The sequence below is a fragment of the Manacus candei genome, unplaced genomic scaffold (genome assembly GCF_025592945.1).
Source record: "Manacus candei isolate 608988 ecotype Guabito, Panama unplaced genomic scaffold, ASM2559294v1 h1tg000003l, whole genome shotgun sequence".
NCBI classification, from domain to species: domain Eukaryota; kingdom Metazoa; phylum Chordata; class Aves; order Passeriformes; family Pipridae; genus Manacus; species Manacus candei.
In genome coordinates, this window is record NW_026138051.1 from 19,062,795 (window position 1) to 19,076,415 (window position 13,621).

General features: G+C 46.3%; 1 protein-coding gene across 1 annotated transcript; it reads right to left on the reverse strand.

Annotated features, from left to right (window-relative positions):
• Window positions 1-1,529: 1,529 nt before the first annotated feature.
• Window positions 1,530-13,138, reverse strand: PGK1 (phosphoglycerate kinase 1). The gene is made up of 11 exons (XM_051791249.1): window positions 12,958-13,138; window positions 10,426-10,476; window positions 9,588-9,743; window positions 9,335-9,479; window positions 7,080-7,183; window positions 6,244-6,363; window positions 5,179-5,293; window positions 4,705-4,884; window positions 3,978-4,155; window positions 3,613-3,711; window positions 1,530-1,982 (listed from the first exon to the last, which is right to left on the reverse strand). The coding sequence occupies exons 1-11, from the start codon at window positions 13,020-13,022 to the stop codon at window positions 1,942-1,944; spliced, it is 1,254 nt and encodes a 417-aa protein (XP_051647209.1). The 5' UTR covers window positions 13,023-13,138; the 3' UTR covers window positions 1,530-1,941.
• Between the last annotated feature and the right edge of the window lie 483 nt (window positions 13,139-13,621).

The following is a 13,621-nucleotide window of genomic DNA, read 5'->3' on the forward strand; positions in this document are numbered from 1 at the left end:
TCCACCGTAAACATCCAGAAGGGAGGGATGGAGGGAAAGGCTGTTACTGCTCCATGGGAATCCAGCAGCATGGGGGCATGAGTGACACAAAAATGGGCTGTGCTGTCACAAGGCCTTGTTTGCAAAAGCAAGACAAGGAGAATGTATTAAAAAACATGGTGGAATGTTTGGTTTTGTAGTACTTGATTTCCGAAATCCAGTCTTTTTGTGGCTGACAAGCTCCCTCCTTTCTTTGCAGTCCCTGCAGCTGTCGGGGGTCTGCACTCCTGCCTGGGGAACACGAGTACAGCAAGCAAGCCCTCCCAGAAAAAACCTGAATCATTCATGCACGACCAGACAATGCTTGGAAGAGTCACAAAGGATGGGAGGAGGAGGAAACCACTGCGCTGTAGTCATTTGCATTATTTCTAGTTTCTTTGCAATAGTCACTTTCAGCTGTAAAATGTAACAATTATGTATTTCATACTTGTTTCACCACTACTGGGCTTTAATTTGCATCCCACCATGATCAAGTAAAATCTGGCCAAGAGGTTGTGTCTGTTGAAACACGCACCTTCATTTTGTTTTGGTAGAATCAGGTCCATTCATAGAAATTAACGTAAAAGCACAGTCTGTGTTGTGGTCTCACATTCCCCCCATGGTTCATCCTGGCTGCTTTATATTGTGCAAAATCTCATGGGAAGAAACACCACCACTGCAGGGGATTCACTAGGAATCAAAACAGGCTATCTATCACTGCTTCCACACCACTTTTCTTGGATCCAGCAGGAAGACACACCAGTTCAGCTGGAGCACTGCATCTCCTCACAGTTCTTGGGGGCAGGGCTGTGCCTGCTGACCTTGTCCAAACCCAAGGCCAGGCTGAGGCTGGAGAAGTCTCAAGTTTGGTTTAGAGCCACCCTGTGCTCACATTTGGGTCCTGCAGCAAGCACAGGAGCCAACACATGACAGCCAATATGGGAATCCAGCACAGGACCCATGTTGGTGGGCCTCCACTCACAGTCCCTGTGGCTCTGCATGTGCTTTAAGCCACACTCAAACCTCACTGTCCAACTGTGCAGTTTAACTATGCTACTTCTACTGCTTTTAGGACCACAAACTTGAGCAAAGGCTCATTGCATTTGTTTGCCTGTAGCTTCATTTTTACCAGCCTGTTTTCAAAATTTCCCCTATATTGACATGAAATACATTAGTTGCCTACTATTAGACAAGTTCTCTAAGTGAGAAACACTTCAAAACTTGTGTTTTGTTTTTTTTTTTTACTTGACTTACACTTCAAATTGTCATCTTACTTTATTACTGGATGGTATGGAAGTTTTAACATAACAGCACATCTGTAACAATTTACTTCCCTACCAACCAAGTCCCCTTTGTTGATGACTGGGTGCTTATAGATCCACTGGACAAACATAAAAAGGAGATTTAGAAATATAAGTAGTTAAAGTAGGAAAATTAGCTCTGATTCCCAATGCTAGGAAGAAGAAATTTTAATTGTAAAATCTGAAATAAGGACAACATACAAACTGGGAGCACTTTAAATATGTTTATTCAGCAGCTATTACAACAAGCCTCCAAAAAATTGGAGTCCCCTCTTGTTTCTGAACCGTGTCAAGTGATGAAAATGCCTCTAAGATGGAAGCTGAACAGTGCACTCCTTTCTGAGATATATGTCTAACAGGGATTAATCTCTTTGAAAAGGCAAAATATAAATATATACACTCTAAATTCACAACAACAGTTTCAACTCACTACATTAATTTAAGTGGGATAACAGTGGACAAACCCACATCATGTAAACTGCAGTTGGAAAATCTCTGCTCTCTCCTCCTCCAAGCCTGTCCCGTTTACATTCTGGGATGTGCCTCTGGCAGAGCTGGAATACAGAAGCTGAAGTGTTGGATCTCAGGGGCTGTGCACAGGACGGACGTGGGGCTCTGCTCTCTACACGTTGCTCAAGGCATCCACACCAGGAAGAACCTTCCCTGTGAGCAGGTAAAACACACCAACAAAGTTAAGAACCCCTCTGTGCTCAAACAATTAAGCTTTCCTTTACAGCTTGCAACTGCAACAGTTATACATATTAAAACAGAAGTAAATCAGAATTCCCAGGCTGAGAGTGGAGGAGCTTGGCTCCACACATGCTCCTGAGGACCACTGTGGTTACATGGACACTGCTGCACACAGCAAGTCCTCCTGCAGCCCCCCACAGTCCCAGAGCACAGCTGCCCCTGGATGTCAGCAGAGAGATTCCCAACACACCCAGCCATCAGTTCTCAACTAACAGTAAGGGTACATTTCTATCCAAGTCTCTGCTAAAGTCACATCCAAACACTCAGCATCTTTTTCCACTACATTTGATGGCAAACAGATTTTTTATTGGATTTAAGGAGTTGCTGCATGTTTTCTTCCATCCCTAGTGGCATGTAAATTAGAATTTTGGAGTGTGTAGTGGAAATGTTAAGAATTAAGGAAAAAAAGCCTCCTACAAGTCTAGTCTTTTACTGAGACTAAAACACCCAGATCAAGATATTTACATGTCTCAATCCAAGTGATGGAAGCAAGGAATATGCTCACCTTTGAGTATGAGGGCCCAGGTTATTCAAGTGCAATGTTTTCTAAAGCATTTTTAGCTTTTTGTCCTACTTTAATAACGAAGAGACACCACTCTGGTTTTGCCTTTTTTCAGAAAACTGACCTTCTAATGCTCAAGCTGTGCAACAGGACTGAATTTTAACATTGTTAACAACTCATGGTTTGCTGGGGTTTCAGGGATTTTTTTTTTCCCTTTTTAAGCTTCAGAAGCTTTTCTAATTAGCCAGACTTCCGTTACATTTAAAAGATCACACACACAAACCCACATTTTGGGCCAAAACTTAGCCAAGTTTGTCCTTTTGAATACACAGTGTTTCCTTCGAGCCATCCGCATTCCTCCCCTTTCCCATCACTCCCTAGGCAACAGAAACAAAAGCTCTGTCTCCCATCTAACTGCTGGAAATAGCAGCTGCAAGGCAGTTTATTGCAGTTTCTCCTCTCCAGAGAAGCTGACAGCATTAGGTGATTTACACACACTGGGAAACAGCTAATTAGCAGAGGAAAGGAAAACTCGTTTAGAGTACACTGTAACTCGTTAGAAGAATGCTGCCAACCCTCACCATTTTGAATTCCAAGTACCCTCCTGCAGGGTTGTCCCCGAGCACTAGAGGGCTCCCCAAAACCAGGGAATTCCATACGAAGGGCTGAAAAGACCTCTGAAGAATTCCAGACTACTCTGATGAGATTTCCTTAACAGAAACCAGGCATTTTAACGGGCTGGTTAGCATGTCCTGAGGAATCACCTACAAAAGCCCACTCTCAGTTTGGTTTTCTATTCCAGCATTTTTGTTTTCTGGGAGAGGCAGACTCAGCTGTTTGCAGGAATACTCCATTTTCCTTCCTCTATGAGGACTACAAAAGAGCAGCAGGAGGAGCTCATTGCTCCAAAGCTATGTCCAAACTCCACATGGTTGGACAGAGAAGACATTCACTCTGTGGTTGTGCTTTCTTGACTACCAACGCATAATAGAGCACCCAGAACTTTGGATTTACTCATAGTGAAGATAAAAGAGCAGTTACCCTCTAGCAGCTCCAGGCTGGCACCACCTCCTGTGCTGACATGGCTGACTTTATCCTCAGTGTTCCACTTAGCACAGCAAGTAGCTGTATCTCCACCACCTGTAGCACAAACAGAATCAATGAGACACACAAGAATTTCAGATCTGATTCACCTGAAGGCCCACAGCCTTGCTACAAGCTGGTGTTGCTCCCAAACACTCAGCATTAGGACATGCAGCAGTTTTTAAAGTCCCATCTCCAAGCTGAAGAACAGATGAAAACATGAGGAAGGGAAAAAAAATTTGACAAGTATTTTTAACATGATACTGGCAAGCAGAAGCTTCCTTGGGGCATTTAGAAAAACAAGAACAAACACAACTACTAACCAATAATGGTGATGCAGCCTTTTCCAGTTACTTCTACAACTTTGTCCATCAGGGCTTTGGTTCCTTTGGAAAACTTGTCCCACTCAAAGACCCCAACTGGACCATTCCACACGATTTGCTTGGCCCTTCCCACAACTTCAACAAACTTCTTCACACTTTCAGGGCCGCAGTCCAGGCCCTAAGGAAGGGAGAGAAGCCAGAGATACGGTCACTGCCAACCCTCACCTCACATGACCCATGTCCAGCTGGGATCCCCTCATCCTGGATCTGAAGCAAGAGTTTCTCTGTATGCACTGACAGATTTGCCAGCAGTTGCTGCAGGAGAGGAGAGTCTGGTGTGGTATTTATCTTCCTAATACCAGTAAGTGAATTTTAAACCAATGTCAGATGCTTGAAGCCTTAGTTAGAAACCTTTGCCAACTCTACTTAAATTCCAAATAAAAGGGATTCCAAATAAAAGGATTTCTACTGCAATCAGATCTGAAAGTTGTGGAGGAATTTTGCTGTTTTAATCCAAATCTCACAAAAGCTACTTTAGACTTAGAAATTCAGGACAAACAACAGGGCTTCAATTTCACTAAATCAACCAACTCTACACAGCTTGAGCGCCCTCAGAAACATTTGCCACAGATCACAATTACTCCTCCTGCTGCTTTAGGAGGTGTCCTGCCCACCCCATTGCTGCCTTTCAGTGCCTCCTTTCGGTCCCTTGCCTATTCAAACCTACCATCCAGCCAGCAGGGATGCCTGAAGCCACTGTGGCTTCCCCAGTCTTTGCATTCTCATCAAATTTGTCAGCAGTGATGAAGTCAACAGGCAGATTAATCTTCACACCGTTCTTCTCTGCCTTGGCCATCAGGTCCTTGACAATTTTTGACCCCTCTTCATCAAACAGAGAGTTGCCAATCTAGAGAAATTATTTGGGAAAAGAGAAAAACATTTGTTTAGTTCCTGGTCGTTACAGAAGAGAACAGCAGCAGCCAAGCCCAACTGCTCAGCAATTCTGGAAAGCCTATTTTCTTAAAGGATCTAGTGAGACATGGGCAGTAATCTGAGTTTTGCAAAGGGATTTTCAAGTAACTTCTCAGTGCTTCCTACTCTTCCACAGAGCCGAGACAGCCAGTGCCCCACATCAGGACACACAGGGGCACTCAGATCATGTTCTTTACTAGGAGCGACCACAGAACTGCTCTCTTCTTACCTCCATGTTGTTGAGCACTTTGAGGAAGGTGAATGCCATTCCACCACCTATGATCATCTCATTGACCTTATCCAGCATGTTATTGATCAGCTGGATCTTATCCTGAACTTTGGCTCTGGCAAGAGAGAAAAAGAAAAGAATGAATAATGTAGCCACAGCCCAAAACTCCTCAGATAAAACTTACTATCTAGTAATCTTTAGCTAAGACAGAATGAAGCCTTGTAAGGACTTTTTGGATCAAAGCTGAATTAATCAACTTGCTCTTTGGCAATGCCAGTGTCATGATCGTGGCATGTCATGGTTGTTTTGAGAGAGTGAACCAACAAAGGAGTTGTTGGGAATGGGCAGAAAGGGAATTTGGTGAGTTAACAGGCCAGCATTACACATCAACTTCTCAGAGCATTATTCAATTCTCCTTTTTTTTTTCTATTTAAATATAAACCTCATTTGGCACGTTAGAGCTGACTTCCCCTGACTGCCCAGCAAAGTTAATTCACCTGATGACATACACCCCACAGGGCTGCCCCCTAGACTGGGCACAGACGTGATGAAAACAGCCTCAACTGGAAAATATTTCTGCCCAAAAGCAGTTACTTGGTTTGCACCTTCAAGTCCCTTTGCAAAGCAGCTGCCAGGGCAGAGCAGGGCCTGCTCAGCTGCAGTAGGGCACCGTTGCATAATGCCAGGTCGGGTCAGTTTACAGAGTGCTGAGCCTGCAGCCTGTACCCTGCACTGGGGAGGGAAGGTCACTGCCCATGTCCCAGGGCCGTTCCGTGGCTGTAACTGCTCTCCCAGGGCAGCCAGACAAGCTGCTGGGCACTGTCCCTGCCTGGGGAATGCCAGAGGTCAAGAGATGATGACCAGACCCTGATCATGTCCACAGGAACAGACACGGTCAGGAAGCTCCTCTCTAATGCACATCCTACAGAGATCTCAGGACTCAGCTACAAATCTGAACTGTAGGTATGCTTGAAAGGAAAGCACTTGTTTGAAGCAAGACAAAACAACTTTTAATTTCTTACAGAGGAGCTAGACAAATACAGTCACTATGTTGTTGAGTCTTACCCTCCAAGGATTGCCAAGAAGGGTCTCTCTGGACTCTCTAGAGCCTTGGCAAAATAATCCAGTTCTTTCTTCATCAGGAAGCCAGCAGCCTTCTGAGGCAGATTGACACCTACCATGGAGCTGCAGAATAAAAGTAAAAAGTGAGAAAAGGGAAAATTTTCTATCAGTGCAGGTGCAAACATCCTGGTGTCTCACAGCATTACAAAGCCAATCCTTCAGTCAGCTGCAGCAATAAGAACAGCTGCATGAAACTACATACATGCATGAAAACACACACAGGGGCTTTGTTTTCCTGGTTTGATAAGATGGCTGTACGTGCTTATGTTCTGAGATTGGTTTTGCCCACAAATATTGATATGCAAGACATTCATAGTATTAACTAGTGATCCGAAACACTGAGGGACAAATAAGCAGAGCTAGAGCAGAGATTTCATCTTCCAAGACAACCACTACAGTTTGCAAGTACATGTATCTAAACACATTTCATGAGAATAATCACCAAGGAGAAATCAAGCTTTTGGAGAAGATGTTTGTTGCAATTGCAGGACTATTTACACAAGCCCTAAGCAAGTAATTTTTATATCTTCAACGTCTAAAAGTCACTGCAAGTCTTAGGCTCTTGTTTCAGCTGTCTCCTCTTCCCAGAGGCAAACTTGAAAGAGCATACACTGATGACAAATACCTCCAGTAAATCTATTACTCAAGAACAAACACAGCACAACAGTACTGGGATAAGCCCAGAAGGAAGTTAAAACTCCTTGTAGGCAAAGCTGTCTGTGTTTCCATGGCAGCCATGGTTCTGCAGCTGTGCCTGTGGAAGGGAAATGGGTACCCACCTGTGAGCTCGGTGGGCAGTTCCAAAAGCATCGTTGACATAGATGTCTCCCAGTTTGGAAAGAGAGGCTCTGAAAGCCTCCACTTTCGGGGCATCAGCCTTGATCTAAAAAGAGAAATAAGGACAAGTTTGTACACTTAAGAGTTGATTCTGAATCTAATGTCAAAGTCAGCAACTTGACTCATAAGCCCAAAGCAAAGAAGGGTCAACAGGAGGAACTCATCAGTTCATCTGGTGGGTCACTGTATTTCAGACCCTCTTTCCCAGTCCAGCAGGAGTAACAAAAAGGTTTAAGTGGTTTAAATTCCAGATTAAACTCCCTGAGACTGCTCCACTTCAAGTTTCCATTCCATAAACAGAGCAGGAATGAATTGCAGCACTACCAACCTTTCAGTGTCTCTCTCCAACAGATTTCCAGCTTTGTGTCGTACACACAGGTAACACAGGAAGGGGCAATGCTGAGATCACACTAAACAAAGTCATGCTCGATTACTGAAGAAAGCAAGCATAGTCTCCAAGTGCCACAGGTAAAAGGATGAGCTCCTGGAGGACTGATTTAGCAACTGCACTGAGGATTAGCTGATAAACAGTCTGATAAATAGCCTGCACACTACAACATGCCACAGTGAAAGCAGCCAGCTCTGGAAAGCTAGAGACAGGCACAGTGTGTAGTGGGCAACAACAGATATATTTCTGTTAAAAGACTTTTTCTCCATCTCTCAAGCATCCTACCAAATCCTTCTGGAATGGCTTATGCAGCAGAGTTTTCCTTCCCATCCCAAAGAGACAGCAGAGTTCACTGGGACAGCAAGTGACTGCTCAGACCTAGTTTCAGCCACTTGCTCTTGGGGAACAGCCCATTCTGGCAGTGAAGCCATCTGCTCTCCGAGTGCTTTCTGCTCTAATCAGCTCATGTCAGGCCCCTGCCAGCACCCAGATATGACACCACAGGAACAATGGCAGGAAGGCACTGCAATATATGGCAGGTGGGTTCAGCCCAGCTTTGGGTGCCCTTTGTAGCCCAGCCTGAGCAGGAGACAAGCCAAAGGGACTACACAGATTCTACATCAGTGCTAACTGCTCCTTCACTCAGTAAACTGCCTGGCTTTCTGCAGAGACTAAGTGCTCCCATCAAAACCAGTGCCATCTGTGAGCAGAACACAAGAGGTTCCAATGGAGGAACCCCTGCCACTCCATTTGCTTTGGAAAGCCACAGCTCAAGCACCAGTCAGTAACATGTAGTCTTGTGCTGCATCACTGTTTCCACAGCACTGCCTTTGAGCTCCGGCAGGATGAGAAGCAGGTCTGACAATGGCACGTCTCTTGTGCTCAATGCAGTGTGTGTCTGTATGCAAACACCCAGCTAAATCATCTGGGAATTAGAGGAATGCACAAAACCAAAGGACTGCTTCCCAAAGAAAATCAAATCCTGACCCCGCTCTTCTCCCTGCCACATACTGGCTTGCAGCAGTTCTACCAGTGAATAATTCCTGACTTCCTCATTTCTCCTTGTCATCTGCACAGGCCCACTAACTCTCTGAGCTGCTTTCCTAAGGTACAGGAGTCCTGTGTCAGCCCATAAAGGGCACCACTCCGTGTCACATTCCACTCCACACACTGGACCTGAACGGAGCCAAGGCCTGTGTAAAGCCAACGGGGTCAGCATTGCTAAGAAAAGCAGCTGTCTGGAGCAAGCACCCCTCCTGACCTTCAAGTAAAGGTCAGAGGTACAAGGCAGCCTGGTTCTAGATGACTGCTCTTAAGAGTAGACAGGCTTAAAGAAGGGTTTGATACTGCCTGTGCTGCAGAATGTTTAAATATTACATTAAAATATTAGCCATGTAACCAAGAAAGAAGCATCATTCTTATAGGCCTAGTGATAATAAACTAGATAATAAACTATCTCCAACAGACCTTGGTTTTCATTCTAGACATCCAAAAATAAAGTCTAACAAGCAGCAACCAGTTTCCTGTACAGTCCTATTTTGTTAGTTTTTTCTTCTTTTACAGACTACACCACCTTCCACAGAGTCATCTATAGCCTTTCACTTAAAGTGTTTCATCTTGGAAACTCAATGCATTCCACTTAACTTTTGCATAGCAGTGGGACACGCTGAACTAAATATCCGTGACATCCTTTTGAGAGGAAAATCATAATCAGTGTTTTAGACAGGCTGCTGGTTCCTTGTCAATCTGCAGCAAAGGAGGTCGTAAGACCAGAGCAGGCATACAGGAAAGCCAGACTCGAAGTTTCACCTTGTTCCCTGAAGCATCCTTCCCTTTCCCTTCTTCTTCTACATGGAATCGGAGGTTCTCTAGCAGGATGACAGAGCCAGCAGCAGGATTAGCACAGGCTTTCTCCACCTCAGGGCCAACACAGTCCTTCAGGAATAAGACCTCCCTGCAAACACAAGACAGACACTGTGTGACTCTTCCTGTTGGAAAGGAAAGCATCCAGGTCCACTGCCAGGGAGGGCCTGATGCCCACCAGACTGCTCCTCCACCTTACCTGCCCAGGAGTGCCTTCAGCTCCACAGCTACTGGGGCCAAGGAGAACTTGTCAGGCATGGGAACACCATCCGGGCGACCCAGGTGACTCATCAGAACCACTGATTTGGCTCCATGGTCCAAGCAGTGCTTGATGGTAGGAACAGCTGCCTTGATTCTGTAATGGCATAGAAGAACAAATTAAAAAGGATTCAATCAGTTTACCAGGCAAACAGACTAGAATCACTTACACAAGAGCCCTGGGAGTTGTCCCTCAAAAATGATAAAAGAAACGGAGCAAAAGAGCTGGACAGAACAATTCCTTAAAAAAGCATCAACAAAATTCCCCATCCTAGCCTGTTTCATGTTTCACTGTTATATTCCAAGTGACGTAGGACACGGAAGTAAAATGTGTTTTGCCATCCAAAGTCTGCTGATTGCTCAGCTATCATAAGAAATGCCAGGACAGACTTGAACATTACCAGGCTTCCTGGGTTAGTCTGTGATCCTGCACCAACAGAGAAATTATGGGAATACTGCACAGTGAGCACACAGTGGTGAGCAAAACTGTCTGCAAGTGGGAGACCAGCAGGACAAGACATCTGGTATCACTGTTTCTAACCCCCAAGTCTTTGTGTGTTGCACTGCAACAATTATTCTAACATAAGCCAACAACTTAGTGTAGTTTGCTAATAGTTGCAGGAGGGTTAATTAACAATTGTTGGACTTGCTCTGAGACACCTTTAATATTCTGGGATGGGCAATGGCAGCTTAATCACTGTAATGTTCCAGGTACCGGGCTGAAGTAAGACAGGAAGCAGACTCTGGGGCCTCCATCTGGGATGGAAATTATGGCTCACCTCTGATTGTTGGTTATTTTGTGATCCTTCATTGGAACATTGAAGTCAACCCTAGGAAAAAAAGCAACCAGAAATAAAATCACATATTCAACAAATTTATTTAATAATGAGTGAGGGAACCTGTCAGTAAATGTGCTGGCTAGATCAAATTAGAGTAAGATGTTCAGCTCTGCCTTGTACTCAAGTTCCCTTTTGAAATCAGTGTGTTATCAACCATTTCTGCTTGTGATAACAAAACACAGAGAACAAACACTGCTGGAATGACTCAGTAAAGCTGGGCCATCAATACCTCCTAACGCACCTCAGGAGCAGTGATGCTGCACAGGAAATAAAACTGAGACTGAACCTTTTATTTTTAAACAGCATCATCTCAGATCCCACACGAGGAGCTTCCATGGGAAAGGAAGAGAGTAATGACAAATGACCTCATGTTCTCTAAGGAGGTCTCTAAAATGCTTGGCTGGACTACTGTGGCGAGTAGGCAGCTCAAGGAAGCTTTCATTTCTGTTCTCTGCAGCTCTAATCTCTCTGCAGCTGAGTGCTGTGGCTTAGCACATTCTCCCTGGAAGACCTGACTTCCATCTAGAGGTAACTTCCTTAGTCGTGCCAGCTGAAGGGATGGGAGGGAGGAGTCTCACTGGCATCCCTTGTGCCCATGTGCAGGAAGCCTCGTTGCGTAAGCACAGAGGCAGAAATGGCTGGGAGGTCCGGAAGGAACCCCCAGGACTGTAACTGCACCCGAGCGAGGAGAGCCAGCGTGCTGCTACAGCCCACCTTTAGTCCTATGCACTGAACAACAACCGAACTCAGCAACTTGCACGAAAGAATCCTCTGACAGCCTACTCAGCACGTGAAACAAACGGGAAGATGGACGAAAGCTGCCAGCAAAACAGGACTAGCTGAGCAGAAAGAGATTGAACTGGCAGCCCCAGAGCACAGCGAGCTGATTCTAGAAAGGGGAAGAAAGGCACCATTATCGTGCCATTATCCTAAAAGGAGAGAATAAAAGAACAGTTTGCTTTACAGAGCCATCAGAACTATAAAAGAAAGACCCAGCTCAGCCTTCTTCCCCACTGCAGACAATTGAAATCTGAGCTCCCCTGAACCCTTTCTCCTCCCCATTCCCAACTTCTCCTAATGGGCCGGAAGCTAATCAGGGTGTGAGTGTACCTAAATTATGATGGACGTGAGCAGAAAAAGAAGAGGTATCGATTTTAGTACTACTGAGAGCACATGGCGACTTGTTTCAGGGAGATGAAACACAAAGCTTGGCAGGTCACCTGCAGTGTTTGAATAGCCCCTCACAGAATTGTAAAGGTAGATTTGTGCATTAATTATTGGAGATTTCAAGGGGGCAAACCCAACCCATCCTCTGTCAAGGCACGGCTGCCCTGTAAAACGTCTCAGAAAAGGGGAAAAAAACAGTCAGAGAGAAAATAAAAATCGGGTGCTACAGAGATAGAAAGATCTTTTGTTGTACCAGCTTTAGGAAGCACATAGAAATCCTGAGCAAGCTTCTTCAGTACTCGCTACAGGGGCTGGTTTCTGGTAATCAAATTTCTAGGGAACTACTTCAAAATTAAGTTACAGAGACAAGAAGAAAAGAGCAAGTTGTCTGACAAACTACAGGTAAAAGAAATTATACTTTTGCTATCCCTGCCTACTCACAAAATAGTTAACGGACATGCAGCAGCCACATCATAGTGACCTTGAACAAACTATCCCCTAATAAGAGTATTTCGAGCAACATGTATCACGATGTACCTGGCTGCCCTTATCTCCCAGTTTTTGGCAGCAATTCCAACATTAGGCTTTCAGGCCTTGATACTTTGTAAATAAGCTATGAACTTCGACTTTATGGTTTTAGAGCAGGATGTGCTGAATACCTGCGATGATGCCTCATCCCTGAAGTGTCCAAGGTCAGCTTGGACGGGGCTTGGAGCAATCTGGTCTAGTGAAAGGTGTCCCTGCCCATGGCAGGGGGTGAGTTTTAAGGTCCCTTCCAACCCAAAGAGGATGGAAAGAGAAGAACTTTAAGGTTCCTTCCAACCATTCCAAGAATCTGTGATTCGACTCCTGCTGCAAAAAGCTGAATTATTAGCGGTATTTGGGTAGCTGGACAGAGCCAGAGCTTCGCTTTTTTATTACAACGCTTACTAAATTTGCAGTAAGGAAAAAAAAACACCTCGGAAATAAGTCCTTTTGGGGTAGTTCTCCCGCCCAAAAGCACGGCAGTCTGGCTGGATTTGCCCTCAGGCCGCCTGTGGCCGACACACGTGCGAGCGGAGCGATCCAGGGCGGCGGAGCCGGGCCGGGATTTACACCCCGCCCGGCCGCCACGGCCCATCGCTGAGGGACGGGGGAGCCTCTACAGCAGGCCACTAAGGAAAAAAACGGAACCAAAACCCCACAGATCGCAACGTGCTGGGCCTGGGCACAGCGCTGCTGTCTGGGGACACCCGCTCGGCCCCAGCGTGGAGGATGGGGCAGGGCGGCCCTCGGGAGACGCACATTCCCCCCACAACGCCTCACCTCATGACGACCCGCTTGCCCTTCACATCCACCTTGTCCAGGGTGAGCTTGTTGGAGAGAGACATGTTTGCTACCGGCCCGAGTCGCTCAGCTACCGCTCAACTCCCGCTCTGCCCACTCGGCTCCGCCGCCGCCGCGTTCTGCCGCAGCGCCGCCCGCGCCGCCGCCACCCCGCCCGCCTAGCCCCGCCCCGCCGGTCACCGATTGGCCCGCGCCGCCCACCGCGCGTCGCTATTGGTAGAGCCGCCCGCTCGTCAGCGGATGCCTCGCGCCGCGGGGCGGGGCTGCGGTGCCGGCTCCGGTCACGTCCCGCACGCAGCCGCTGCTCCCTGAGGGGCGTCCGGGCCGCGCGGGCTGCGGGCGGAGAGCGCCGGAATTAACAGTTCTGCGTCTTATCTGAGCGTAAATTACCTATAAGTGTGGCAAAGAAGTGTCTCGGTTGGTGGGAATCCTTCAGATGAAGGGCAGGCACCTCCGCAGCTGAGCCATAGGCCTGGGGCAGGCCAAGCATCTCCACTAAAGGATGAACAAAACCCGGGATATTTTTAAGTGACTTACATAAATACTTTCCAAGTCAACTAGGGAAAAAACAACTTTCCGGCAGCATGGTTTCATAGAATCACACAACAGTTTGGCTTGGAAGGGACCTTTAACCTCATCCAGT

What these genes read in the sequence shown, in the direction of transcription:
- PGK1 (XM_051791249.1), bottom strand. Translation starts at nt 13,022, where the DNA reads ATGTCTCTCTCCAACAAGCTCACCCTGGACAAGGTGGATGTGAAGGGC. An exon ending in TTCTTGGCAATCCTTGGAGG is followed by an intron (nt 5,294 to 6,243) that starts GTAAGACTCAAC and finishes CTCTCTTGCCAG; the next exon opens with AGCCAAAGTTCAGGATAAGA. An exon ending in AAGTGCTCAACAACATGGAG is followed by an intron (nt 4,885 to 5,178) that starts GTAAGAAGAGAG and finishes TAATTTCTCTAG; the next exon opens with ATTGGCAACTCTCTGTTTGA.